Here is a 26,282-nt window from a genome sequence, read left to right on the forward strand (position 1 = left end):
GATACTTATTTCTACTTCACCCAGCTCAGCTTGCACGCTGGACCCCAAAAGAGTACTGGGCTGCAAAGAGCAGCGGGGCAGCAGCACCCTAAGGCGGTCTGCAGCGGCGCGGGACGCAGCGCCGAGCGGCTCGAGGGACTCAGCGACTCCACAGACCCCGCGCACAGCCGCCCTCCCCCCAGTCGCTGCGCACCGCCCTCTCGGGGCCGCTCCCTGCTGCCTTCCCCTTCCCGTTCCGCACTGCTGACTGCCGGGACTCGTAGTCCCGCGGCACCGCACCGCAACCCGACCTCAACCGGCACGGCACCGCAGCCGGACCGCAGCTGGACCAGCACACACACACCAGGTGCGCTCCCGATTTTTCGCCGCGCTCCGGCACCTCGCTCTGCTCCGCTCCCACCTGTTGTTCCGCTCCCAATTCCGCCGCCCGCCGAGTGGCATCGGCCCGGGCTGAGAGTTCGGTGAGAGCTCGAATGGGATCTCTGGGCCGGGCCAGGTGCCCAGCGCGGCGGCGGGGGACGTGCACATGGCTCTTTTTTTTTTTTTTTTCTTTTTCTTTCCAGTTTTTAAAACTCCTTTGTGTGACGCGCAGTGGGACGGTGGAGTTTGGCTCGGGTCAGGGTCCGTTCCCCATAGCTCTCCATAACTGTTCTCGTGCTTGGGGCCGTGCTGTAACACTGCGATTCAAATCTATCCAGTGAGCACAACTCAGTATAGGGAGGTGCCCCATCCCTGCCCCCACCCCTTTCAGCGCTCACTTTGTCCCCATCAGTACAGAACGGGTTTCGGCAGTTGGCGGCTCCCTGTTTTGAGGCAATTTGAGATTCAGGGGGAGAGGGAGGGAGAGCTGGGGGCAGGCTGAGCATTGTGCCCTCTGTGTGGCTCTGTCACCCCGAAGCTGCTTGCTGCAGGACCCTTCCAAGTGCTGCTGCTGGGCAATGGAGAAGGACCCTGCACTGCGGCTCCGTGTCTTTGACCTCAACTGCTGGTAGGTACTGAGCCCAGTGAGGCTGTGGGTATGGAGACATCTACCCTAGGAGGTCTACCTTCATGCCTGCTTGGCTTGGGATCACACTGTTTTCACAGCCCAAACAGAGGGCAGGGCACTCAGCTGGGCTTTTCCTACTCCTTTTCTGTTCCCCTGTGCTCCCTATTCTCCCACGTGGAAAGAGCTCTTCATGTGCCCCCCAAATGGGGGTGCACTGCTTCACCTTGCAGGTGGGGAAAGCCATCCTCAAAGAGCCTCCCTGCACATTCCTATTGTCCCCACGACCCTACCATTCTATCTCCCCTCGCTGAGTTGCATCCTGCCCCATACCCTCTTCCCCCATTTTGGGTCCCCACGAGCCCTTATTCCCAGCTCCTCTCCATGGCTTAGGGCCATCCGTTACCTGAGCAAGCGGCGGCAGGAGCGCATCCGCCTCATCGGAGACCGGCTGTGCCAAGAGGGCTTCGACCTTGTCCTGCTGCAGGAGGTGAGCTCACTCATGAGCTGATCATGCCAGTCTCAGCTCACATACTGAGCACACCCAGTCTCAGCCTATCTCACTGAACCGCAGATATGGAGTGAGCGTGACTACAGCGACCTGAAGGCAAAGCTGGGTGGTTGCTGCCCCTTCTCCCATTATTTCCGAAGGTGAGAAGGGCTGGGACATTCCCTAGAGGGAGGGAGGTGGTTGTTCACTGTGCCCCCCTGCAGCGGTGTCATCGGCAGTGGCCTCTGCGTCTTCTCCAAGTTCCCCATCCTGGACACACTGCTCTACCAGTACTCACTCAATGGTTACCCCTATATGGTGAGTGGGGTGGATAGGGCACATGGCATCCACAGGGCACTACTGAGCTGTGCCAGCCTGCCAGCCCCTGCCTCCCCCCTTCCCCTTTGGCAGCTGCAGCATGGAGACTGGTTCTGTGGCAAGTCTGTGGGTCTCGTCGTTGTCAGGATTGCCGAGATCACCTTCAACATCTATGTCACCCACGTGAGTACCTGAAGGAGACGGGTGGCTGCACCCCTCCTTTGTTTTCCCCTCTCTGGGAACACTGCTAAAATGCAATGATTTAATATTGCATAGGGTGGGGGGACAGTGACCCCAGCTGGGCAGCACAGTGGAGTGAAGGTCCCAAGCTGTCAGTAGAATGAAAGCAGAGCCATGGGACCAAAGCATTGCAGGGAGCTGCGGAGCGGGATAGGTGCTGCGGGGGGGGGATCATGGGTGCTTTGTCCCCTGCTTTTCCAGCTGCATGCTGAGTACAGCCGGGAGAAGGACACCTACCTGCCCCACCGTGTGGTGCAAGCCTGGGAACTGGCACAGTTTATTCGGTAAGTGCTCACAGCTTGCAGCCAGGACTATGGGAGGGGTGCACCACGGGATGCCCCCTCCCCCAGGGCTGAACCAGAGGGCTGAGTCAGTCCTGTCCCTGCAGCCACACAGCGAAGGCAGCTGACGTAGTGCTGCTGGGGGGAGACCTCAACATGCACCCTGGAGATGTGGGCATCCGGCTTCTGCGTAGCTGGACGGGACTGCAGGATGCCTACACTGAGGCCAAGCACTTTGAGGTGACTGGTGGCTCAGCAAGCACACCCCCAGGCCCTGTGTGCCCATCTTTGCCCAGGGTATGGCACAGGGCTCTTGTTCTCAGGGCTGCGAGGACGGCTGCACTCTCACTCCAAATAACTGCTTCACTGTCAAGTCGGAGCTACAGCCCTTCCCGTCAGGCATCCGGATCGACTACATCCTCTACAAGGTGACAGGGTCCCTCCATGCTGCACATGGGGCAGAGGACAGCCAGTGACTCCACTGCCCCCTTGCCCAGGCTATCTCCAGCTTCACAGTGAAGTGCGAAGAGCTGAGGACCACCACAGGAACAGTCCCAGGAATGGACATCCCTTACTCAGACCATGAGGCTGTGATGGCAAGGCTGTGCATCCAACGGAGGGGACAGACAGCAGGTGTCACCATTGGCACAGCCAGTAAGGTTTGGGGACACCACTGAGGTCCCCTTGACATGGGTTTGAGGACACCAGTGGGGTCCTGCATGCACTGGGGATACTGCTGACCACTGGCTTTGAAATGGGGAGGATATTTTGGAGCACCCCGTGGAAGGGAGCTGACAGAAATATGCTGGATGGGGACCAAATGGGTGTGGATGGATGTCACCCCCAACCCCTGTTCCCACAGTGCCAGCGCTGGTGGAGGTGCTGAGTGAGGCACGGACAGAGGTGTGCATGGGGCTGCTGACAGCACGGCGACAGCGTTATTCCTCAGGCAGGATGGCAGTGCTGGCCATGCTGCTGCTGCTGCTACAGGTGGTGGGAGTGCTGGGTGTGCTGGGAGGGCTGGCAGCTGGGAAGCCCTTCCCTGCTCTCTCCTTCTCCCTGCTGGCCTTCCTCGCCCTTGCCATCCTCCTCCTTGCTGCTGGCCTCCACCTCTTCCACAGCATTGAGGTGAAGATGCTGCAGGGCACCAAGGAGCAGATGGAGATGGTGATACGGGGGCTGCAGGAACAGCCCCTCCACCGCCACTGACCTGGCCCCATCCTGACCCCTTTTTTAGCAGAAGAAAATAAAAGAGGTGTTTTAACCCTTTGTGCCATGTCAAGGAGGTTTTATTCCAAGGCAGGGGGTTGCAGCAGAGTGGGAGGTGCAGAGCATCCCACACCCAGGACTCCCATACTGTAAGCACCACATCTCTGTGGAGAACAGCTCTGCAGCAACTGGGAAATCTTTAAAGGTCCATGCAAAGGCACTGGAATTGGAGAAGCCCGAAAGGGCCAAGGAGGATGTGGCCACCAGTGCCCTTTGTCCTGTGTCACAGATAGTGCCAGCTCTGGGCAAAATCCACTAGGAGAGCTGCTGGGGAAACATCCTCATCCCACATCACATTGCACAGGAGTTTTTGACCCTTGTATCCTGCGGTGGATGGGGACAGTATGGAGGTGGCACCCAAAAGTGGTGATGCAGAGCTACGTGCTGGCCATTGGTAGTCCCGTTTGTAGAGCCTGATGTCAGGGTTTGGTGTGGATGTTCCCATCTGGGATGGATGTCTTTGATTAGTGTGGGTGTCCCCAGCTGGGATGGATGTTCTTGATTGGGATGGATGTCCCAGAGTAGCTTCCAGGCACTGCTCCTGCTGCTGCCCCACCGTATCTGGCATGAAACTGCCACCTGCCCATGGTGGCCATGGGCCCTTGGGGTCTGGTGGGCATGGAGCTGTCACACACTGGGACCGAGGCACTGTCCTGAGGAAGGCAGTGGAGCAACTTGAGCATGAGAGGTTTTGCAGGACCAAAAGCTTTTGATGCCATCAGTTCTGCCTTGTGGCAGCATCTGCCTTGAAGGGGTCATAGCTGTGGGATCTCTTGCAGCGAGAGAGACTCCAGTTCCTCGATGGGGATTTTTCCTCTGGCAAATCCTGGGCAGAGCCATGCAGCCCTTGTATTTCATGTGCCCTGCAAATCTCATTTTCAAGCAAGCACAAGGCCAAGGCAAAATTAAGCTGGATGTGGGGGGCACTTCTTCTGTGCTGCAGAATGGGTATGCTCCTTGCTGTCACCCCCTCCATAGCAAGTGGGGACGCAGCTTCGCCATGGCAGCTGCCTGCAAAGCAGCTTGGGGTGATGCTTAACCTGGGGAGGGACACTGCTAGAACCCCCCCCATGAGAATCCTTCAGGGATGCAGCTCACTGAGACGCTTCTCCTCCTGCATGTGGATGAGTGCATTGCGTTTGTCCACCACCTTCAGCAGCTGAGCCAGGATCTGTTGCTCAGCTGCATGGTCCTCAGGGGTCTTCAGGGCTTCTGTGGGAGTAGCAGGGGCTGCAGCATGGCTGGGGGTCCCCACCACACACAGCTCCCACCTCCAGTACACACAGATGCTTACCTTCTTTCTCTATGTACCAACGCAGCTCCTGGTCCAGCTGCCACTGCTGCTCCTCCAGCTTCAGCTCCTGCACCCTGCAGGGCAGAAATGGAAAGAAGTGAGCATGGGGCCAGGCGCCTGCGGGGGAGGGAGTCCATGCAGCATAATCCCCAGACCTACGTGATCATGAGGTCCGACTCCTCCAACATCAGGCTGTTCTTCTTCTGCACCAGGTACAGCAACTGGTTCATCCACTGCGTCTTCTGGTCAGCTGGGCTGTCTGCAAGGCAGGGCAGGGTGAGTGGTGTGAGCCCCTTCCTTCGGCACTGAGAAGCCCCACATACCAAATCCTCACCACTGTCCTCCCGAAGGAACTTTTCCAGCTTGATACCCTGCAGCTCCAGCTCTCGGAATGTCACCTCGATCTCCTCCAGCCGCCGCTGGATGGCCTGTGGGGTGGGGAGGGGTAATGGTTGGCCAGCGCATCCCAGTGCATGAAGTAAGGATGGGGATGGGAACCTAGCCTCCACAGCAGGGCTCCCTACCTGGGCTTTGCAGAACCGCTTCATCTGTGCCTCCCGTGCACGGCGGTCCAGCGTGTGTTTCCAGGTGGGGTACTTCTCTGTGCCCCCCACTATCAGGTTCTGTGCAGGGACATGGGGAGGGTGAGGCAGAGCCATGCCTGAGGCCTTGATGTGGGACAGTGTGGGACCAGTGGGTTTGCTGCTGCCTGAACGTACCAACTCTCCCGTGATGTCCAGGTCTGAGCCTTCCTCCTCCTCCTCTTCCTCACTGTCACTCTCCTCCAGATCTGCATCCCCTCAAAGCACAGAACAGTTGAGGCACAATGGGGTCCAAGAGAGACCCTCAGCCCAGATCAGCAGCCACCCACCTTCCTCCATGACTGCTTCTTCTTCCTCCTTCTCCTCCTCCTCCCAGGCCACCTGTGCCTGCACACCTAGCATGGCCTCGAGCGGTGCCTGCAGCCGCAGCCGTGCTGGCTTGGGGGGAGGCTCAGCCTCTGTGTCGCCCATGAGGCTCAGTGAGGAGAGATGAAGCTTCTCCAGGTCTGAGAGGATGATCTTCCTCCTGCCACCACTCTCTTCAGCATCCTCCACTGCCTTCTGAGGCTCTGTGCTGGGACCTTCACTCTCCTCATCCTCCTCCATTGTATTCTCCATCCCCAAAACCAGCAGCTCCTGCTCTACTATCTCATCAGTGCCCGTAGCATCCTTCACTTCATCAGTGCCCACACCCTCCTCTATCTTGGGCTCCCAGGGTGGCTGTGGGGAAATGGGTGGGGGTCCAGGCTTCTCCTGCTCAGGGGATGCACAGGGGCTCCCAGCATCTGAGAGCACGTGGTCAGTGACAGCATCCTAGACCCACAGGGGTAGAGGAGGAGAGATGAGTGTGAGGCTATACCCAAGCATTCCCTCCCACTATTTGACCCCATTCATGGCCACTTACCCCATCAGGCAGCATGGAAGGTTTGTTCGGGAGCAGTGCTGGTGGCTCATGCGGGGGCAGCTCCATGCTAAGGGTGTCAGGGAAGTGAAGTGAGCAATAGAAGTGACCTGGGAGGATGGTGCAAACCACACAATGAGCAAGCAAAGAGGTTGCGAAGAGAGTCACCCACCCCCCTGGTCTCCGTCTCCAAACACACTCACCGTCCTCCTCGTTGAAGGCGTAGTCTCCTAGGCGCAGCGTGGCCCCACAGCGCCAGCACTGGAAGCAGCTGCGGTGGAAGAAGAGTCCCTCGGCGCTGGCCCGTTCCAGGATGTAGACACGGCGTGCACAAAAGTAGCAGGCATCACTGCTCTCTGGGCGAACCAATGTCTGTGGGAGGACAGGACGGGTTGGGGTGATGTGGGGTACCCAGTCTTTGGGGTTGGGCGGCTGGGGGCTCCTCTCGTAGAGAAGCTCAGTTGTTGACACAGGGAGGAAGGGAGCTGCAGCGCCTGGCTCCAGAAAACCAGTTGGGTCAGGAAATGCTGTGGGAGGAGCCGGGAGCTCGTGGGCGTCTGCTGACGCAGCTCGTGTGCCAGCCCTTGGCTTGGCCCCATGAACAGGAGGAGCCCCCCAAGCACAAGGTGAGGACCAACCTGTGCGGGGTCCACAGTGGCAGCAGGTTGTGCATCGTGGTCATTATCCATAGAATCTCCAGATGGAACTGCATCAATCTAAGGGCACAGCACCAAACAGGGTTCAGTACTCCACAGGCTGCACCACACAGAGCGTCCCTTTGGTATTCATCAGGCACCCACCTCTGTGCTGTCCCTATTGCTCTTCTTGCCCTCAGCATCTTTCTGCACACTGGCCTGTCAACACAAATATGGGACCCAGAGTTATGAGGGATGGCTGTGGGGAGCAACGTGGGGTGATGAGGGGGGTCCTCACCTGGGTGCGCTTGTGAGTCAGGATGCGGCTCTTCTGTAGCTTGCTGAGAAAGAGGATGGCCCCTTTGGTGCCACAGGGGGACAGAGGCTTCTTGCTGAGCTCCATCGACGCTGCACAGAGGGGATGGGGACACATTGGGGATGAAATGGGGAGCACCCAGCTAGCCCCATGGGTTGCTCAGGCTGGGATAACCCACCCTACAATTCACACCTGGAGGAGGAGGCTTGAATGCTTCATAGAACTGGCTGAGGTAGGTGATGAGCCCCAGGCGGTTGGTCTCAGCCATGGAGGCCATCTCAGCACTGGAGAGGATAGGCTGGATGCCCAACTCCTGCTCTGCCACATCCAGCATCAGCTGGTGGGTGCGTATGGGGTCCTGTGGGTCCATGGCGTTGAAATCCCTGCAGGGAGGGTGCATGTTGTCAGGGTGGGTGCTGTAGGGTGGGGGTGTCTGGGACTGGGCACTTACACCAAATGGGGACGAAATCGATGGATGAGGGCACAGAGAGCCAAACCACTGGTCCAGGAGGACGTGAAGTCAGTCACCTCCACCCCATGATATCCATCCGTGCTATCCTGGCACCAGCGCAGCAGCTCCTTGTAGGTGTCTCCGCAGACAGCTGGGAAGGCAGCAGCACACGTCCCATCCCAACCCAAGGACACCCCCCCAGAGGTCCCCCACCCATGGCATCATGCGTTAGGTGGAGACTTCATCATGCAGTTTCCCCCAGAGCTCTATCAATGAAATGAGAAAGCATCAGGAGGAGGGAAAAAAAGAAAGCAGTGGGATAGGAGCTGTCCCCATGGGGGCTGTGTCATAGAGAACGGGATGGGGATGCAGACATTGCATTGGGGATCCAGATTATGCTGGGAGGAGCACAGTGCCTGTATGCTGGGGTTTCAAAATGATGGGATGGGGAGGGAAATCAGGGCAGGAGCCACTCTGTCATGGCCTGCGGGAGGGGTCCTGGAGGTGGGAGGACCATGGGGCCGCTCCTACCAGTGCTGAGCCTGTTGTCAATCTTCTTCTCGTGGTCCACCTCCACCTTGCCTACGAGGTAGAAGTCCCGGACCTGCCAGAGGGGACACTCAGGTCACCCGACTGCATCCAACTGGCATTGGCAAAGGGGACATCCAGACACCCCCCTACCCCCCACCATCCAGCTGCCACAGGAAATGTATTACACACCTTGGGGACCTACAGCTGTGATTTCATACCTGTGGGGGACAGGGGACCATGCCAGTTAGGAGGGGACCATGTCAACTGGTGACACACAACTGGTGTCACCTCACTGATGGGCACCAAGCTGGATGGCTGCTGTCTCTCCCACCCAAGCAGGATACACCTGGGCCGGGAAGTGGAGAGCTGATGCTCTTCATCCGTACTCCAGGACAGTACCTGGCTGGGTCTGATAGCCTGCAGGTTGAGGTTAGGGTAGCGTGTGGTGGGGTCGATGCTGTACTGTGTGACGTTCTTGTTGGTGTTGTCTGGTGAGGTCTGCGACAGGCGCTGGTAGATGCTCTCCCTGGGCACAAGGGGATGATGCTGGGTGTCACACCCACTCTCACACCTCCCCACCACACTGAGCGCACAACCATTCCAGGGTGGACTCTCACCTCTCTGCCAACACCTCCAGAGGAGGTGTCCCGGCCGCCCACCGCCGCACCATCCATGCTGCATCAAAGGCAGCCAGGAAGCCCCGAGCCACACCGGTGCCCAGAGGCCAGAAGGGCTGTGGAGAGGAAAGTAAAAGGGACAGGGATGGGGATGAAGCTCTGTGGCCAGTTGGGGTGGCTGGGAGGAGGCAGGGAGCAGGCAGGCTTGTATGGAGATGAAAGCAGGTAGAGGTGGCAAGGCATGGGCAGAGGGAAAGACAGACATCTCCTCCCCAGCTCCATGGCTGCATAGATGCTGCTGCACACCAGGAGGAACTGGGCTGCATCCCAACTACCTCCAGTGAAGGGATAACTCATCCCCACCAATGTATCTTGCTACCAGCAATTTGGGTATGTGTCCATGGGGATAGGGTGCACTGAGCAGCTCACGGATAGGGAAACTGAGGCACATTGCTCACCTCCACCAGGCAGTCGCCCACCAGCCCCACCAGTAGGCGTGCCCCGTTGTGCTCCCGCACCAGTGCTGCGTTTTCGGAGCGTGTCATGCAGGTGAAGTCAAACATGTCGACATCTGGCTGGTTGTGATGGTTGAGGGCGAACTCCAGCTCAGGCAGGCAGTAGTTGGTGGAGAAGTTGGCAGCCTCCTTGGCATAGCTGAGCAGTGCATCCCAGTTCACATTGTCTGGGGACAGGAGGCTCTCAATGTCCGCTTTGTCCTACAGGGATAGGTGGGTCCAACCAGGATGGGAAGTGGCATTTGTCCCCATCCCAGTGGTGGGACAAACCCACTTGCCTCACCTGCAGGATGACACCCTTCTTCAGCAAGCTCTGCTTCCTGGCTGTCATGACAAAGTAGTGTGTATCATCCTTGTAGTAGACGATGTTCTCCAAATCAATCCCTGGTGATGAGGAAGGAGCTGAGCTGAGCTGAGCTACCTATCATCCTCACCAATAGGATCACTGTGTGGGGATATGCACCCACCACAGGGTGCATAACTGGAACAGAACCTATGAGCTTTATGGCACCACTGCATGTCCCACCAGTGTGGTGACCATGTGGGGAAATGCACCCATGATAGGGTGCACACCTCAGGACCCCCCCACTGACCCAGGACCACCAACCTGTTTTATTGTAGAGGTTTTGGAAGAACTTCTGGTTGTAGATCCGGGCCACGCCGCTGATCTCGGCTACCTCCACCTCTGCCCGGCTGTAGCGGTTGATGAAGTTGGTGGTGATGCCAATAGCCAGCTTGCCTCGCATCTCCTTCCGCTTGAAGCCTTCTGGGACAAACTTGCCTCCCCCAGCCGAGATGAGGACATCAAACTCATAGTGGCTGAGGGGAGAGGAGCTGGGCTGCAGCACAGCCCGCCAGCCGCCTGCAGGACAGGGGAGTCACTGGGGTCTGCTTGTGTCCCCAAGATGCCACAACCCTTAAGCCGTGCCTTACCCTGTCCAGCTGCTTTGCCTGTGGGGGGATGGAGGCCTTTAAATTGAACCTTGGTATACACCTCCACACCCAGCAATAGGGCCACCTTCAGCAGGATGAGCTGCAGCTGCCGGATACCTGCAAGTGGACACAGGGGGAGCAACGAGAGCTGCACTACCTGCCCAACTCTGGGGTGCACCCAAATCACTCACTGATGTGGTCCAGTGTGCCAGTGCAGAAGCGCCCGTAGAACTTCTTGGCACCCAGCGCCCGCAGATCATGGATGGTGAAGGGCCATAGGTGCAGCACATTGTTACGAGAGAAGGAGTCACGCTTCTCCAGCAGCACCACACGGGCGCCAAGCAGCGCCAGCTCGATGGCAGTGCGCAGGCCACAGGGACCAGCACCCACCACCAGACACTGCAGAGGGGACAGATGGCATGATGTCCCCATGGTGTGACATCCCCATGATGTGACGTCCCAGCAATGTGTCGTACCCATGCTGTTACGTCAGGCTCAAGATAATCTCACCCTAATCCACCTTAAACCATTGCTCCATCCCTTCCCACTCCCCTCCTTCCTCTCCATGCTGCAAACAGGATGCCCTGTGAGGTGACATCCACCTCCTCGCAGGCTGAATCTTGCCCTGGTGTCACGGCAATGGCAGCAATTAAGCACCAGGCAAGATAAGGAGCATACGCTTTCCCTCTCTGCAGATGGGGAAGTTTTGCTGGTACTCAGTAATGAGACTGAACTTTGAACTGCTGTCAGGCAGGAAGTGACAGTGGGGAAAAAAGGCGACAGCGGGGAGATGAGGGACAGAATTGAGGTCCCCAGCCCCAGGGGGACACACGGTGTTGGGTCACTATATCCCTCCACCCTTTTGCAATCCCCACAGTGGGGATAGGATGGCCACTGCTAACTGAAAAGCACCAAGGTGGCTTTGTGCCATGGGAGGGCATGGGGGTTAATTAACACATCAAACCACTTCAAGACATTAAACTGCAACTCCATCCCAAGTGGCACATCCTGCACCTTCCTCCAAGGACATCCCAATGGATGCTCCCACTCCACGGACACAGCATAGGGACCCAACCTCACATCCCACAGCCACCTTTACCTTGGTGCTGGCGCAGGCAGTGCCCTGGTTGTAGTCCTTGTGTCCTGCTTTCTTATCCAGCTTGCTCCACAGAGCCTTGGCACTCCAAGAGTTGAGGGCAGCCTTGAGGTTGTGGTACAGCTGCAGCCCATTGCCCTGCAGCCCCAGCTGATGACACAGCTCTGCAAAGCAGCTCAGGACCTCCTGGCACTGCCTGGCACGTACAAAGTGCTCAAACAGAGTGTGGGCTGGATTGGTCGGCTCCTCATCGGGTGTACTCATCCTGGGGAAACAGCGGAGATAAGAGGAGGACCCCCAAGTGCCATCCTCCAGTCCATCCCCATAGGGATGCTGCAGGACCTGGGGTCTCAGCACGAGATTTTGCAGCACAGGGTGCAGCAATCTTGATGATGGTGACACTAGAATCAGGGCCCTTTCCGGCTGCACCCAGTAAGCCACGGTGTCACCGTGCAGGGTGACGTCAGGGAAGGGGACGGCTGCAGCTTCCTTTGTACTGTGCGTACCTGCAGCAAGTGAGAGCACTGTTTTGGAGCAAAGATACCGCTTCCTTCCTCTTATTGGTGAGGTCCCAGCTGCAGGGACAAACCACAGTGCCCCAAGAACAGTAAAACTACTGCTGGGCAGGAAGGGGCAGGACCCTGCTGCCCTGGTTTGAGAGCAGGACTTGCTCTGTGACAGCCCAGCAAGGTGGAAGCTGCCAGCCTGGAGGCAGACGGAGAGCAGCACAGAGGAAGCAGTGTTGGGAAACCAAAAATAACCAAATGACACACAGCCCTGGCAGCATGCAGGGAGATTTCCACCAGAGCTGGGGTGTAGCACTCCCCCCAAACCCTGCCCTTGCTCAGCACCTGCCCAATGCTTGCTCATCTATCTCCACGCACCTCTCCCCAGACCTGGTGGCACCACACTACTGTCCCATGCCACAACTAGCACCAAGCTCTGCCCTCTCCATCCACCTCCAAACCATGGGGCTGGGGATGCTCCCAACCTGGCAGGAGAACCAGCATGGTGGAAGTCTCATCCTGCTGCACTGCTCCTCAGCTGTTCTGCTCCCTCTTTGAACAGTGAGCATTGCCCTTGCACTGCGCCCCAGCTCCCTGAAGCTCTCCAGCCTTACCAGTGGGAAACAATGAATTTGAAGAGCTTGGGGAAACTGAGGCATCCTGCCCACAGCGAGTGGTGTGGGGCCAGGGTTGTGCCCCATTCCAGGGCAGCATTCCACTGCAGTGCTTTGGCTTGGCAAGGAGGAGGCAGAACAAGAAGCTCTATGTTACTTTGAGTTTCCTATGGAAACGATGTTCGTGCTGGCACTTCATGTCCCCTTTGGTGTGCTTGAACCCCCACACAACAGCTTTTAGCAGTAGTAGGTACCACTCTGGCTGCTCAGTTCATGCAGATTTGCTCCTAACAAAGGGGGAAAAGGCACTGAGCCCCCACCTCTGCACTCCCCAGATGAAAGCGCAAATGCTTTGTTCATTTCTTCCCTTAAAGGCAGAGGGAGGAGGTGGGTTTGTAGCCAGTCCTGACTCAGCCTGGGACAACTCTGGTTGGAGCAGCTGCAGAAGCTCATAGGGAAATCATCGAGCACCAGTGCATGCAGAACAACCCTGGAGTGGGGATGCTCATTTGTGCTGAGGGGGTTTCCCCTTGTCCTGCCTCATGGGATGCAGAGGGGAAGCAGGCCCAGGGGTGCAGAACTGCTGGCAAGTTCACATCCTCCGGCACATGAAAACAGGGTAGGGAAGGACAGAGCAAATGCAGGCTGGGAGGGCTTCCAAAAGCACAGCTTGGCAGGTGGGCCTCTCCCTCCTGCTGTGCGTGCTCCCAGCACAGACTGGGATCAGCCCAGAGAACCCATGGGCCAGTCTCCGCAGGATTGCCATCAAGGCCGGGTGTTCTCTGCCAAGGGTTTATGAAAGTGGGTATCAAAGCCCCTTGGGATGCAGCAACCTTGTGCAGACTCCGGGGGGGTCTCAGCCACTTGCAGTGGAAGTGAGCACTTCTCCGGTGCATTGTGGGGTTGTTCTGCAAAGGGGATCCACAAACCACATCCTGACCGCATCCCCAAGAACTCGGGATGAAGACAACACTCAGGGGCACCAGCACCCCCAAAAGTTGTCTGAGCTCATGGGACTCAGCCATGCACCCCAATCAGCACCAGCCCCTCAGGCAGCACAGAGGTCACTGCAGCCAAGGGAATGGGGACTGCTCAGTCCCTTGTCTGGGACAACACTGGTAGTGCTATCAAGAAGCTGCTCTTGCTTGGGCTGGGGCTGAGATGGCTGAAGGCAAAAACAACCTAGAGTGTCCTCTCCTCTGGGTTCTAACTGCCTGAGGTGGGGTAGGGTGGAGTGGGATGCCCAGCAGTGCTGCTCTGCAGCAGACGTACCCTGGAGGGACAGCAGACTTGCAAACCCACGTTCAATTGGCAAAATGTCCCGGGGGCTCCTGCACACCAATTGAGCATCTTCCCCCTGCACCCAAGCAAGGCGCCAAGATGGGGATAAGCCTCTCCCTTTGCAAAGCTCTTCCTGCTCCATTGTGCTTGGTACTGGGAGCACTGATGGGACTGCGAAAAGAGTGCAGGACGAGGGGACTACTCCCTTTTTCCTTGGTCCTGGTGGGAGCAGAATGTAGGAGTTGGCAAAGTGAAGACCAAGGGGAGACGCATGCAGCCCAGCATCCCAAAATAACCCCCAAGCATTCAGCAACTTGCACTGCATCAAACCGGAGCGATGTTTCCGGTGGCACTCACACAGTGCAGTCCCCCTTTCATCCACATTCTCCTTGGAGCAGGAAACAGAGCTGGGGGGGGAGAGGGTGGGGGGCAGCAGGGTGATCCCTACATCCCCCCACCCACTAGGGATTCTCTGCCCATTCCCCTCCCACTCACCTTCAGGTCTGCGCGGTGGGGGAACAGCACGGGGATGGGGCTGGATGAGGGCTGAAAGGGGTTCCGGCCACCCGGTTCAATTCCTCCCGGCTCCTTTCCTTCTGACTGTTCCTTTCCTCTCTTCTCGACTCCTTTCCTGCTGGAAGGCGGTGCTGGGATCTCAGCAGAGGGGGCAGGGCTGTCTCCGTGTCTGCCTCGTTTTGTGCTGCCACAAATTGTGCTGCAATCGTGGTTTTGGAGAGCGGTGATGAAACAAAACACTTTGCTTTTCGTGCACTGCTTCCTCCCCACCCCCAGAAATAGAGCCTAGCGCCCAGCAGCCAGGTCTTGCCCTGTGCGAGAGGGATTTGCTCAGCACCTGTCTCTAAATGAGCCAATGGTGTCCCCAAGCAGTGCCACACTCATGGAAAATTTTGGGAGAGCACTTCCACCTTAGCTGAAGGTCCGCAGGGGGATGAAGCTGCCCACTCCCCAAAGATTGACCCCGGCTGGGTGGATTTTAGGATTTCCCAGCGGTGAATTCCTTGGGGTGCTGCTGCCTGCTCACTCCATGCCCCTAGTGATGGGGCTGGTGGAGCAGTGACACATGGTGACAACCTGCCACGAGGCTGCAGTGACTCAGGGACATGGGGCAAGGAAGCACATAGGGACCGTGAGTCATGTGCAACAAGAGGAGACAGGTGTCCCAGTACCTCCATCCCTCCATGGATCCTCCCAAGAGTCCCATAACAGGACCCTCACCCATGGCCCCACAGCTTTGCTGGACTGGCTGGAGTCCCCCAACCCCATGCGAAACCCCCAGAGCCCACCCATGTTTTGGAGGTGTGGATGCAGAAACGAGGTGTCTGCGCAGAACTGGGACTGGTCCCAGCCATGGAGCTGCTTCTGACAGCTCCCTTTGTGAGTACTTCGTGCTGCTACAAAGAGAGCTAAGTGCTAATCAGCTCCTTCCAAGTGTAGGTTTGACCCTCGGGGGACAGATGTAGAGAATTAGCATAGATCTTAATTAAGGCAGAAAAGGAACTGGAGGTATAGATCCTTCCTCTCCCTGTGTGCCCATGCTGGGGTTGAGGACACAGGGGAAGGTGGTGGCATTCCCTACAATGCAGGGACAAAGAGAGCATACCTGAGACACAGCCCTAAAGCAAATCCATGGTGGTCGTGGGCACTGTCCCCAAGGGAAAGGGGACACACAAGGGACATCCATGTATCCCTCACTGTGGCTGTGTCATTAGAACCAAGAAACTCATCACAGGGCTGCAAGCTGCTGCTGCAGCTTTGTGCCTACAAGCTCCAAGCACAGAACGTCGCCCTTTGCTCCAGCATCAAAACTCCCCATTTTTTTTCCTCCAATTTTATTATTCTAGGGCCTCTGTGGTTTCTGGGGGGGATCGGGAGCAGCGATGGGGAGTGGGTGCAGCTAAGCTTTGGGTGATGCTGCAGGCTGCAGCCGCTGCAGCTCCAAAAGGTGGAGAAGGAGGAGGAAGGCGACGCTCAGGAGAAGCAGACAGAACACAACCCAGTAGGGCTGTGAGATGAAGAGCCACGGCTGCCACAGCTCCACAGAGGACTCCTTGGACCTAAGGACAAGGCAACAAGGGACATCCTTCACCCAAAGGGCACAGCATTTGTCCCAAAGCAGGGACAAAGTTTAGCCCAAACCTGGATGAAACAAGAGTGAGGAGGGCACAGGTGACTCACAGTGCACGAGGAAACAGGCAGGGCAGGTTCAGTGGGTCAATCACAAAACTCCATCTCCCAACCTCCCACCTCCATCCCCACATGCTGGCAGCACTGGGATTGTAGAGCCCCGAGGATGAAGGGTGTTGCTCACATCATCCTGAGCTGCCCCAGCTCCTTGTCCCCTGCAATTGATTCCAACTCCTTGCCAACCGCTTCCACCACTAGCCCCTCGCTCACCACGTTGCCCTGGCTTGGTGGCTCCAGTTTGCTCCTAGAGAGGGAGAAATGGGACGCTGTGCCCCATGGGATGGAGGCAGACAGAGCCATGTTGTCCCCCCACCCTTCCATTCACCCAGCACCATTACCTCTGGGTGCTGGTCTGGTGTTGGGCACCCTCAGGCCCACCAGCTAGGGTTGCTCGGCCATCCATGCCAGAAGCTGGCTGGGCACCAAAGGAGGGAACGTGAGCACCCAGACCTGATGGCACCAAGTCTGTCTGTCCCCACTGAGCATGTCCTTACCAAGAGCTGCTTTGGGATGACAGCGATGCTGACTCGGCGGCGTGCAGATGCCTGTGGTGAACAGAGGGGATAGGGTGAACACAGTGCTGATCTCTCCCCACATTCCCCATCACCAGTGTGAGCAAGGGACACTGAGGAGAAGAAGGGGTGTTGCCAGCCTCCCATCAGTAGGTGATGAGAAGAAGGGGTGTCAAAGCCAAGAGCATTGCGCCTGTCCCTGCTGAGCCAAGCGGTGCCACCTAACCCCTCCTGAGCGCTCCCCTACCTCATGAGCTGTAGGGGAAGCAGAGATGAATTCGAGCTGGAGCTAGAGAGCAGCCTCCTCCCCGTCAAGCCCTGCAACGCAGAGGGACTGCCTGAGGTCTCCAGGCCAGCAGCTCTCCCCTACATTTTGCCCCGGTGCTTCTAGCAGACCTTGCCTACAGCAGTAGCTGGGAAGAGGGATGCTGCCCTGGGGGGAGCAGTGCGTGGGTACAGCAGGGAGAGGGATGTTTGCAGGGCATGAGGTGGTACTGGGAGTTGGGAGATGTGCTGTACTGCCATTACCTGCTGGAAACCTCGCATCAGGGGGTGAGGCCTCAGTCGCTGCTCTGCATCATCTGGAAGAAAAGAGAAGAAACCTCATGTTGCCTGGGGGAAAAATGGGGCTGATGTGCAGGCAATTGTGGATGTCCCTCATGTTAGAGGCAGACAGGACAACGTGCTCTCTGCTTGACACAAGCCACAGGTGTGCCCAACCAGGGGGAACTGCTTGTACACACACACTGTGCATGGGGTTTGCAGGGACAGGGCACCCTTTGTGTGCCCCCACTCTGAATTCCCCACTGGGCTGCAGAACAGCCACCAGCACCTGCTCCCACTCTGTGGCTGCTGTTACATGGGCCCCTCACATTTGTCATCAGGTCTGGCAGCTGCAGCCCCAGCTGTCATCCACCCCCAGTCCCCAGCTGATGGCTCTGCAGCACAGGATCATGCTGACATCGGGGGGGGGTGGGAGTGGGAGGTTGGAACTGAATGCTGCAGTGTTGCCCCCCTCAGGGGTGAGACCATCTCACCCTGGGTTTCTGCCAACTGCCGGTTGCGGGAGTTCTGCTGGATCAGGCACTTAATCTCCTCCAGCTCAGCGTGCTCACGCACGTGGTGCCGCTTCAGGTTCTCCACATGCTGGACCATCACCTCCGCCGCTCGGCTCATCCGTGCCTCCTGTATCCAGGAGAACCAGCCATCGGTTCCCAGCGTCCCCATGGACAATGCCCCCCACTAGCACTCTCTGGGTGCAAATGCGTCTCCTTCCCACTCCCAGGATACCCCAGCATGTGCCAACAAAACCCACAAGAGCACTGGGAGGAGGAGGCACAGCCCCCAGCAATGCGTTCCCAGCACCTCCATTCCTCACCCACCTGGTGGACAGCTCCCAGCTTCTCTGCAGCACTGGTGGCACGCTTGATGGCAGCTGCCAGCACAGCCAGGCTGCACTGCAGCTGCTCCAGCACCTCCTTGCAGCTCACATCCATGCAGGATGCAGTCAGCCTCTGCCGGGGGAGAGCATGGAGCTGCTGGAGCTGGAACTTGGAGTTGTCTGAACTCTTCTGGAGCTGGAGATCCCCAGCAGATGTCAACCCCCTCCAGTGCCCACCTACCTCCAGGAAAGTCCGGCACTGCCCCAGCTCCTCCTGGATGTTTTCCTCTGCTGCATCTTGTGCTCGCTTCTCCACCTGCACTCGTTGCTGCAGGGTGAACATGTCGCAGCGAAATGCCAGGGCGAGGTGGGCAAAGGCTGCCTGTAGGCAGGAGGGCAAAGGACTGGGACATGAAGGGGAGGCCACTGGGGCCATGCATGGCTTTCCCCAAAACACAGCCAGACTCCCTTTCATGTGCCATTGGGCAGTGCTCCATAAGAACCATCAGCACTGCTTGTCTCCAGACTCATCAGGACACTGCACAATGGGGGCAGACTGTGAAATGCCACAAAATGGGGACATCCCCTGGCAGCCAACAATGCACTGGAATCCCAAGGCCTGCTGGTACTAGGATGCAGTGGGCAAACACCAGCTCTCACTGCAGGTCTCAGTTGGCATGCAGGGCAGCAGAGCCTGACTCAGCTCTGGCACTCACAGAACAATTATTTTATGAGGGAAGCTTCCACTACCTCCCTGCTCAGGGAACTCAAGGAGAAATTTGTGGGATTACTGGGTGCTCATCATGCCACAGAAATGGAGCTGAATCCAAATGCCAACAGCATCACTGCCAAGGGACTGCGGCGCCTGGGAGCAGGACACAGTCCCCCAGCTGGGATTCAGTAGAACATTCGTCTCCCTTCCCTAGCCCACCCACAAGCCCTCACCTCCACGTCCTGCTCCGTCAAATTTGTGCTGCAGAAAGAGAACAGCTGTCAGAGCTGGAGGCACAGTGTGGACTGCATGCCAAAATGCCCTTGGTCTGCCTCCAGGGATTCCTCAGGACCCCTGTTCTGCAGCCCCCAGAAGCGATGCAGCCAGTCACCCCTTTACCTGTGCAGTCCCAATTTCTCCAGCACTGAGAGCTCACTGGGGAAACTCGGCAGCAGCTCCTCTGAGGTTTCTCCATCTGTGGGGAAGTCCATATGTGAAGGCTTTTGCTTGGTCTTCCCTCCTCCCTCTCATCCTCCCATACAGGTGCTACTAGGGAGGGAATGCCCCAGCACTTCTTCCATGAGGGACGGTTCCCGTGTCCCCATTGAGGAAGCTGAACCCTATCAGGTCACACGGTTCCCATGCTTGTCCCCAGTCACTTCATGCTCCACCACAAGGGCACCCAGACTAGGACATGGCATGGTATTCACCCACCTTCCTCAATCCCATCGTTGTCTCCAGTGCAAAAAGCCAGCTCCGTGCCTGGTTCCTGTGAAGGGGCACTTTCAGACCAACCCCCTTCCTGGTGCTGAATGGCATCCCCCCCCAAAAAAGCATCACTGAGTAGCTCTGCAGTCCCAAACCCATTGCCCTCCTGTCCTTCTCACCTCACTGACGCTCTCCATGCTCTCTTTGCTCCCAGTCAAAACCCTGTCCAGGTGCTCCTGAGGACTGCTCATCCTCCCTGGGGACAGAGAGAGGTGGCAGCAGTGTGGCAGCATCCCTGTGCCTGCCTTGAGACCCCCAAAACCTCCAGGATGCTGAGGAGCGTGGGCTGGCAGGTATCCCCCAAAGTACCCCTCACAGGGTTAAGGATGTCCCCATCATCCAGTAGTTGTTGGAAAGCAGGTAAGGGTCGCAGGACTGGAGGGGACACGAGGATGCAGGGAGGTGCTGCTGGGATGAGGGACCCCCACCTGGACCCATGCTATGCTGCTCAGGGAGAGTAGGGGCACAAAGCCACTTCTTTCCACCACCCCCACCCCAGATATCTTTACCTTCATCCAGAGCTGTGAGGAGCCTGGCTGGCTCTGCATGCTGCTCCCTACAGAGAGGAACTAGAGTAAACCCGAAAGCAACACTGGCAGGATAGGCAGCATCCCACCCGCACTGCCCAGGACCTTCGTCCTTTCCGGACATCCTCCGCAGCCCACTCCATCCCCATTGTCCCTGGCATGGGTGCAGCAGCTCTCCCTGTGCCTAACAGCCCTTCCATTGCAGAGGAGCCAGCAATGAGTCACCGGCCTGCAGCAGTACTTCTTAGCCCATTTATTTTGTCCTGAGTGCCAGGCAGACCTCACTGCCAGCTGGCCTCCTTGCAGGCACAGCAGCAAAGCTGGCTTGTGTCACCGCTATGGGGACAGCAGGCTTTATCATGTGGTCACTCCCCCAAAACCCTGCCCTATGTTCACAGGGTTCTAGCAGATCCATGGAGCCAGGGATGCTGTAGCCTCACAGTGCATGGAGATACAAGGGCAAACATGGAGGTACAAACAGCAAACATGCCAGAGCCCAGCACCCAATTGGGGAAGAGTTTCCACTCCCAAACTTTGTTCCTGGCTCCAGGCAGAGCTCAGCAGCACTTTTCCCTCTCCTCCCTGCAATTTGTTCCCCAGGATCAGTGCCCAGGAGAGAAAGCATTTGCTGCACCAAAACAAGGCTGAGCACTACATCCGGCACTGCCATCCACATCCTAACCCTACCAAACTGGTGCACATACCTGCTCTGGTGGGGGCTCTGCCGGCTGCTCCTGCACTGTTTCCGTGCTGCACGCCCCTGGGCTCGTCCCCGCACCTCTTTCCCCGCTCCCAGCGATGTGTCCACCCGTGACTTCATCTGCACAGCACAGAGGCTCCAGGACCAGTACACCTATCATGAGAGACACGTATTAGCCATGCACAGATGGGAGAACGCCTCTAAATGTTATATTTTTAAAATGTTTTCTCACCCAGCGGCAGTGTGGAGGCATTTGTGGGCTGCAGGAGGATGCTGCTGGGATGGGCATGGGGAGAGGCAAGCGAGGGATTTACATCAAGCAACCTCTGTGCAGTGCTGAGGATGGGCTTTCCCTTCTGCCACCTCTGTTTCCCACCCCCCACCCATGATTTCCAACATCAGCAGCATGACCCTCACCCCTCCATGGGGTACATTTGCACTCCCTGCCAGGTGCAGAGAGGGAGCAACCTGGGCTGGGGTCACTCCAAGCATCCTGGCAGGCGGGCTCTTGTGCAAATAAATGCATGGAATTCCCACATCCTTCTATAAGTAAGCTCAGGTATATCATTTGAGTTATTTTCTAATGTTTAAAAAACAGAGAGAAAGATGGCAGTAAGCCCAGAGGGTCCCTGTCAGTCCCATGTGCTGAGCCTGCAGAAATGCAGCTATGGGGCAGAAGGAAATTTATTTCTTTTTTTTCTGTTTATTTGTTTTGGTCAGGATACAAAATGAAGCACAGATTTAAGGGGCTGACTGTGCAAAGCCTCAGCTGAGCCCAGTCATCCCCCCTTCTTCCACAGATCAGTCTTGATCTAGGAATATCTGACGACTTTCATGTCTGTGCATTGGGAATGTTCCTCAGAACCCCCCAAAACAAAGCATCCCATCAGTGAGCATCAGTCTCATCCAGAGGGATAGTCCCTGCTGCAAAGCAATCACCTCTGGGACAGTTGTGGCAGATCCTGAAGCCTGCTGCTTTACGCCATCGCAACACCCACCCTGTATCTTTGCTCCGTAGCTGGAAACACAGAGGAGTGCAGTTCATTGAACAGCTTAAATAACACCCAGGCAGCCCCACTCTCCCTTGGCTCACTGACTTCACCAAGCGTTCCCCAGGTCATTACCTGCCCGAATCCGTCCCAAAAGGCCCCAGCTCAGCCCCAGCCCTCTGCGCAGTCAGGACCCCAGGGATGGGAGCCAGGGCACCAAGCAGTGCACACTGCCAGCAGCACAGCAATTGCATCTGTGGCAGAAGGAGCTGCCAAGGGAACAGCTTGAAGGGAGAAGGCCTTTAAAGGACATGCACAAAGCAGTCAGAGCTCCCCATGCGGGGCCAGGCTGGGTGCTGCGCAGGTGGCCCTTTATTCCCTGTACGGGGACTAGAGAGGAAAAGCTGAACCTCAGCACCAGTTGGAAGTCCCCACACCTTCACATGGGGTGCAGCATGAGGGTACACCAGGACAGCTTGTATGTGGTGATATGAGCAAGCCCCATCCCCTCTCCACCCTGATTCACCTCAGCCATCAACCTCAATGACCCTTTCTCTGCTTGACCTCTTTGATTAAATCCACCACATCCCCAAAGCTGCTTTCTTCCCTAAGGAGCTTACATGGAGTCAGACTCGATAGTCAGCACTACAGAGGAGCAGCCTACAGGCAGGTAGGCACTGTTGTCTCCCTCATCCCATGTCCCCGCTGACGGTCTTTGGGGTCTGCCAATCTTCAAAGCCCCCAGAGGGCAGCCAACAAACAGCATCTCACCATCTGCAACAGGGCAGGCCCGGCTTTGTACCAGCTGCTGAGAGCTCAAGATTCAGCCCCAGGGCTGCAGAGCAGACAAAGAGAGTTGGGAGAAACCATTGGCAGCTCTGAAGCAGAAGCTGTGCTTTGCAAAAGTAGGATGGAGCTTGAACGGACACAGTTAGTGGGCATGGGATGATGGTTGAACTCAATCTCAGAATTCTTTTCCCATCTTAATGATCCACCCCCAGGATGGGGTTGCGAATGCCCCTGAAGCTCCAGGGATGGATTTTCCCTCCTGGGGCCATCACTTTCTGCTTTGACCTGACCCCACAGCAAAGCTGATGAGAAATCATGAGTCACTGTATGGGAAGGAGAGCCCCACATCCCCAGCAATGCAAACAGTGTTGTGCATGATTAGCACCAATTAATGTTATAACCTCATACTGCCAGCCCCAAGAAGACACAGGAACTCAGCAGAAGCTGCAAGAGTGTGGGAAATAGCCACAGACATGCTAAACAGCAAACTGGCACTGCCACCCTTTGCCTTACACAGCCTTAAAATATCTCCCTCAGGATCTCTCCCTTCCCTATCTCTCTATGTTAAGTTTGCTGCCCACCTCCAAGAATTTCGAGGTGCAAGGAATGGTCACTTGTGCTTCTTTCCAGAGGAGGATTTGCAGTGAGCAGAGGATGTTGATCTGAGCTGTGAGAGGATGCTTGAGATTTGCAGGGGGCAACTATGCAAGTCCAACCAGAGGCAGTGGAGCAAGACTCAGAGTAGCACCATCTCTCCCATTCCTCAACATCAGTGCTTTCCCAGCTGCTCAGCAAGCATCTCCAAAGGCAGAGCAATGGTCCTGGTAGAGACAGGTTTACACAAGCATTACTAGCACACTTCTGGACACCTTCTTGCTATAGAAAGCAGAGACCCAAGCACCAAAGACCCCTCCTTTGGGCTGAGACCCAGCTGGTGGAGCACCTGAATACTGCAATGACATTCGCTGCCTGGCCACGTGGGTCTAGCCTGTGTATTTCGTTGCTGATGCTGATGCTTTTTTTGCTTTTTCTAGCCCAGTACAATGTCTCTTGAGAAGAGACTGTTGAGAACAGAGCCCACAGCCACGATTTGTATAGCAGAGCATGAGGCAGAACAAGCAGAACATACAAAAACAGCTATCCCTGAGGACAGACAGAGGCTGGCAAACTCAGAGGTTGGAGGACAGACACCCCTGCATTTACCAGTGCTTTCCAACCAGAACAGCTTGGGTCATGCTGGCCCCATCCCTGCAGGTACCCTCCTCCCTGTGAGCAGCAGCCAGACACTGGGCAGGCTCCACAGCTTCTGCCACTATATCCTGGCAGGTGCACAGCTGCAGAAAGTGGCTTCGGCGAACACATAGACACATCATCTTGTCAGCTGCCCATGTCAGGAAAGAGCTTACACAAGCAAAAGCAGCCTGGCTCCCTGCACACCAACCTGCTCAGAGAGGACAATGCAGAACAAGACCCCACCAGGACATCTCCAGCTCCAAGAGCAGAGCAGCAGTGAAGGTCCCACAGCAGCTCATGGTGCTGACATCTTCCACAAGCTCCTCTCGAAACTGCCTCAGCTTGTTCTCAGATGGCAGGGACAGTGATCATCTGGATTATCCACTTCTCAGCTTCGGAAGAAAGCTGTTCAGATCCACACTGGCTGCTGCTGCTGCTGTGGCAAACATGATTTATGAGGTCAGTGCAGGGGCCTGGTCCTGCAATCAGCATAAAACTAAACCTCAGCCCTTGATTATGACCAGCAAACCCCAGCAAAGACCAGCTCTGTCATGGTTTGGCCTGGTTTGGCCGAGTGTCCATGACAAGGGGGCAAAGTGACCCACAGATTTATGTTCCAGGAAGGGGGCGGAGAAGGGAAAAGGTAGGGAGATGAGCCTACGCGAGGAAAACAGCTGCAACAAGCTAAAGGAAAAAACTTAGTTTACTAAATATAGTAGCGGAATGTGAGATAATAAAATATAATATGATTGGAATTGAAGCTAATAAATCATGTAAAATGAGAAGAAAATGACAGAGTTTCCAAAACTGACATCCTTACTCTGACGCTGCAGGCAGACAGGGAGCAAAGAGAGTAGCCTTGTGACTCCCAGTCAGCTTTGTCTTTCCCTCCAAAAGGAAAATGGAAACAGAAAAATGAAGTCTTCTGGGAATTGTAGTTCATGCTTCTCTTCTGAGACCAAGAGACTGGAAGTATTGACAACCCACAGAACTGCAGCACTAACTTTTTAACTTCCAGGGCACTGCCAGATGTTATGATGTGGAATACTGACGGAAAACCATAAAACCATGACAATCTGCTTTCCTGAAGTCCGGGGAAGTTAACTTGCTGTGTCTGCAGTTTTCATTCATATTACAGATATTTGCAAGTACTTAACACAGGTTTCCTGGATTTTGAGAAGTTTTCCTTCGTTCTCTTCGTCTTTTTTTTTGTTGTTGTTTGTTTGTTTCCCTTCCTCTTCTAACTCTGTGTTTTTCCTCCTGTCCTGTCCTCAAGAGAAAGAGGCAACGGGTCCCAGGGACTGCGCCGCGGGTCCGCACCAAGCCCATTGGAGAAGTTCTATGTGGTCTCTATGTGGACCCCACGCGGGCCTCTGCTGCCACCGCGTGGTCAGATCGGGGAACTGCAGCCGTCGCTGTTCGGTGGTGCAGGCATGCGCGAGCTATGAGGAAGAGGAAAACGTACGTTCTCCGCACAGCTTATCTACCAGTCATTACTATGCTCGGTACTCCAGACAATAGTGCGCACGCGCCCAAGTGATTAAATAGCACCCACAATCAGCGAGCCACTGAAGTGCGTGCGAGAAGTGAATTCTTGGTCCACCGGCTCACCGTTACTCTCCCACTTTCTAGCCCAGGATGCTCCTTGTCTATTTCCTCGGGCGGTTTCATGCCGAGCCCACCCCAGCAACGGACCGTTTTTACTCCCAGCAGCCCCTGCGCCCGACGCACCATCCGATTGGCTCAGCATTGCAAACAATCTCGCGCATGCGTATTGTAATGTCAACACAGAAGCACGTGTAGTGTGCGTCACGGAGCAGCGCATGCGTAGTGATGAGACGTGAGTGGCGCGCGCGTAGTCATGCCCGAGGAGTTGCGCATGCGTAATATTATGACGGGAAGAACGCATGCGTAGTGCAGTGCCGGGAGTTGCGCATGCTTAGTAACGTCTTAGAACTGGCGCATGCGTAATGTATCGTCAACAGGCGCACATGCGCAGTCTATTGTCGAGAGAAGCGCATGCGTAGTAATGCGCCTGGATTGACGCAAGCGTAATAGCTCGTCGGAATTAGCATGCATAGTGCAGCGCGGGGAACAGAGCATGCGCTGGCACTAGCGCATGCGTGCTGCTGTGAGAAAACATGCGCATGCGAAGTGGCGAGTCAAGAGCAGCGCATGCGTAATCGTCTATCAGAACAAGCACATGCGTAATACTAGGATAAATAGGCGCATGCGCAGTTATGTCGCTAGAGTGGCACATGCGTAGTACTGTTACCAGTCTTGCACATGCGTAGTCCCTTTAAAAGAGAGGCGCACGCGCAGTAGCATGCCTGGCGTGGCGCATGCGTAGTCATGTATCAAAACTAGCACATGCGTTCTACTGTAATTAAGCAGCGCATGCGTAGTGCGCGGCACCAAGCAACGTAGCCGCAGTTCCTTGCATTGGCCACGCAGTGGCAGTAGAGACCGCGGAAAGAACTCCGACTGGATTGACGCAGATTTGCAGCGCAGTCCCTGATGGTCTGTTTTCTCTTGGGATGTCAGGGGAAGAACGCTACTGAGGACACCAAATCCTAAAATAATTTCACAATGGTCTTTAATTGCTGTGCAAGTGGATGACACGCGTTTCTCACTGGGAGCCATAAGCTGAC

The 26,282-nt window shown here is 56.3% G+C and overlaps 3 protein-coding genes across 19 annotated transcripts; 1 reads left to right on the forward strand and 2 right to left on the reverse strand.

Annotated features, from left to right (window-relative positions):
• Positions 1 to 210: 210 nt before the first annotated feature.
• On the forward strand, positions 211 to 3,523 carry SMPD2 (sphingomyelin phosphodiesterase 2). 5 transcript variants are annotated; one of them, XM_090124702.1, is made up of 11 exons: positions 211 to 461; positions 564 to 988; positions 1,379 to 1,475; positions 1,560 to 1,636; positions 1,700 to 1,793; positions 1,887 to 1,976; positions 2,235 to 2,317; positions 2,422 to 2,554; positions 2,638 to 2,742; positions 2,812 to 2,968; positions 3,177 to 3,523. In XM_090124702.1, exons 2-11 carry the CDS (start codon positions 939 to 941, stop codon positions 3,521 to 3,523), a joined length of 1,233 nt encoding a protein of 410 aa, XP_089980828.1. In that variant the 5' UTR covers positions 211 to 461; positions 564 to 938. The 5 variants fall into 5 exon arrangements, with proteins under 5 accessions (XP_089980828.1, XP_089980830.1, XP_031464528.1 ...); XM_090124704.1 differs by having other exon boundaries at positions 899 to 988; XM_031608668.2 differs by having other exon boundaries at positions 211 to 346; positions 899 to 988.
• A 56-nt stretch (positions 3,524 to 3,579) lies between these two features.
• Positions 3,580 to 14,542, reverse strand: MICAL1 (microtubule associated monooxygenase, calponin and LIM domain containing 1). 2 transcript variants are annotated; one of them, XM_031608654.2, is made up of 24 exons: positions 14,311 to 14,542; positions 11,418 to 11,679; positions 10,510 to 10,717; positions 10,319 to 10,435; positions 9,993 to 10,247; positions 9,669 to 9,769; positions 9,329 to 9,586; positions 8,871 to 8,986; positions 8,653 to 8,779; positions 8,254 to 8,326; positions 7,723 to 7,873; positions 7,464 to 7,654; positions 7,254 to 7,363; positions 7,121 to 7,174; positions 6,959 to 7,036; positions 6,524 to 6,692; positions 6,324 to 6,430; positions 5,749 to 6,232; positions 5,597 to 5,667; positions 5,402 to 5,500; positions 5,212 to 5,305; positions 5,037 to 5,136; positions 4,878 to 4,951; positions 3,580 to 4,795 (listed from the first exon to the last, which is right to left on the reverse strand). In XM_031608654.2, exons 2-24 carry the CDS (start codon positions 11,676 to 11,678, stop codon positions 4,665 to 4,667), a joined length of 3,429 nt encoding a protein of 1,142 aa, XP_031464514.2. In that variant the 5' UTR covers position 11,679; positions 14,311 to 14,542; the 3' UTR covers positions 3,580 to 4,664. The 2 variants fall into 2 exon arrangements, with proteins under 2 accessions (XP_031464514.2, XP_031464516.2); XM_031608656.2 differs by lacking the exon at positions 14,311 to 14,542 and adding an exon at positions 11,757 to 12,186.
• A 264-nt stretch (positions 14,543 to 14,806) lies between these two features.
• On the reverse strand, positions 14,807 to 25,369 carry LOC116238784 (uncharacterized). Of its 12 annotated transcripts, XM_090124698.1 has the most exons (18): positions 25,243 to 25,346; positions 24,452 to 25,073; positions 23,840 to 24,067; positions 22,980 to 23,219; positions 20,625 to 20,773; positions 19,903 to 19,949; positions 19,513 to 19,589; positions 19,340 to 19,394; positions 19,025 to 19,100; positions 18,859 to 18,886; positions 18,155 to 18,295; positions 17,915 to 18,046; positions 17,570 to 17,717; positions 17,061 to 17,113; positions 16,515 to 16,565; positions 16,359 to 16,435; positions 16,145 to 16,264; positions 14,807 to 15,890 (listed from the first exon to the last, which is right to left on the reverse strand). In XM_090124698.1, exons 5-18 carry the CDS (start codon positions 20,738 to 20,740, stop codon positions 15,731 to 15,733), a joined length of 1,281 nt encoding a protein of 426 aa, XP_089980824.1. In that variant the 5' UTR covers positions 20,741 to 20,773; positions 22,980 to 23,219; positions 23,840 to 24,067; positions 24,452 to 25,073; positions 25,243 to 25,346; the 3' UTR covers positions 14,807 to 15,730. The 12 variants fall into 12 exon arrangements, with proteins under 12 accessions (XP_089980824.1, XP_031464522.2, XP_031464521.2 ...); XM_031608662.2 differs by having other exon boundaries at positions 23,840 to 24,064; positions 24,452 to 25,369; XM_031608661.2 differs by having other exon boundaries at positions 24,452 to 25,369.
• Between the last annotated feature and the right edge of the window lie 913 nt (positions 25,370 to 26,282).

The sequence above is a fragment of the Phasianus colchicus genome, chromosome 25 (assembly GCF_987193195.1).
Source record: "Phasianus colchicus chromosome 25, bPhaCol1.hap1.1, whole genome shotgun sequence".
In the NCBI taxonomy this organism is placed as follows: Eukaryota; Metazoa; Chordata; class Aves; order Galliformes; family Phasianidae; genus Phasianus; species Phasianus colchicus.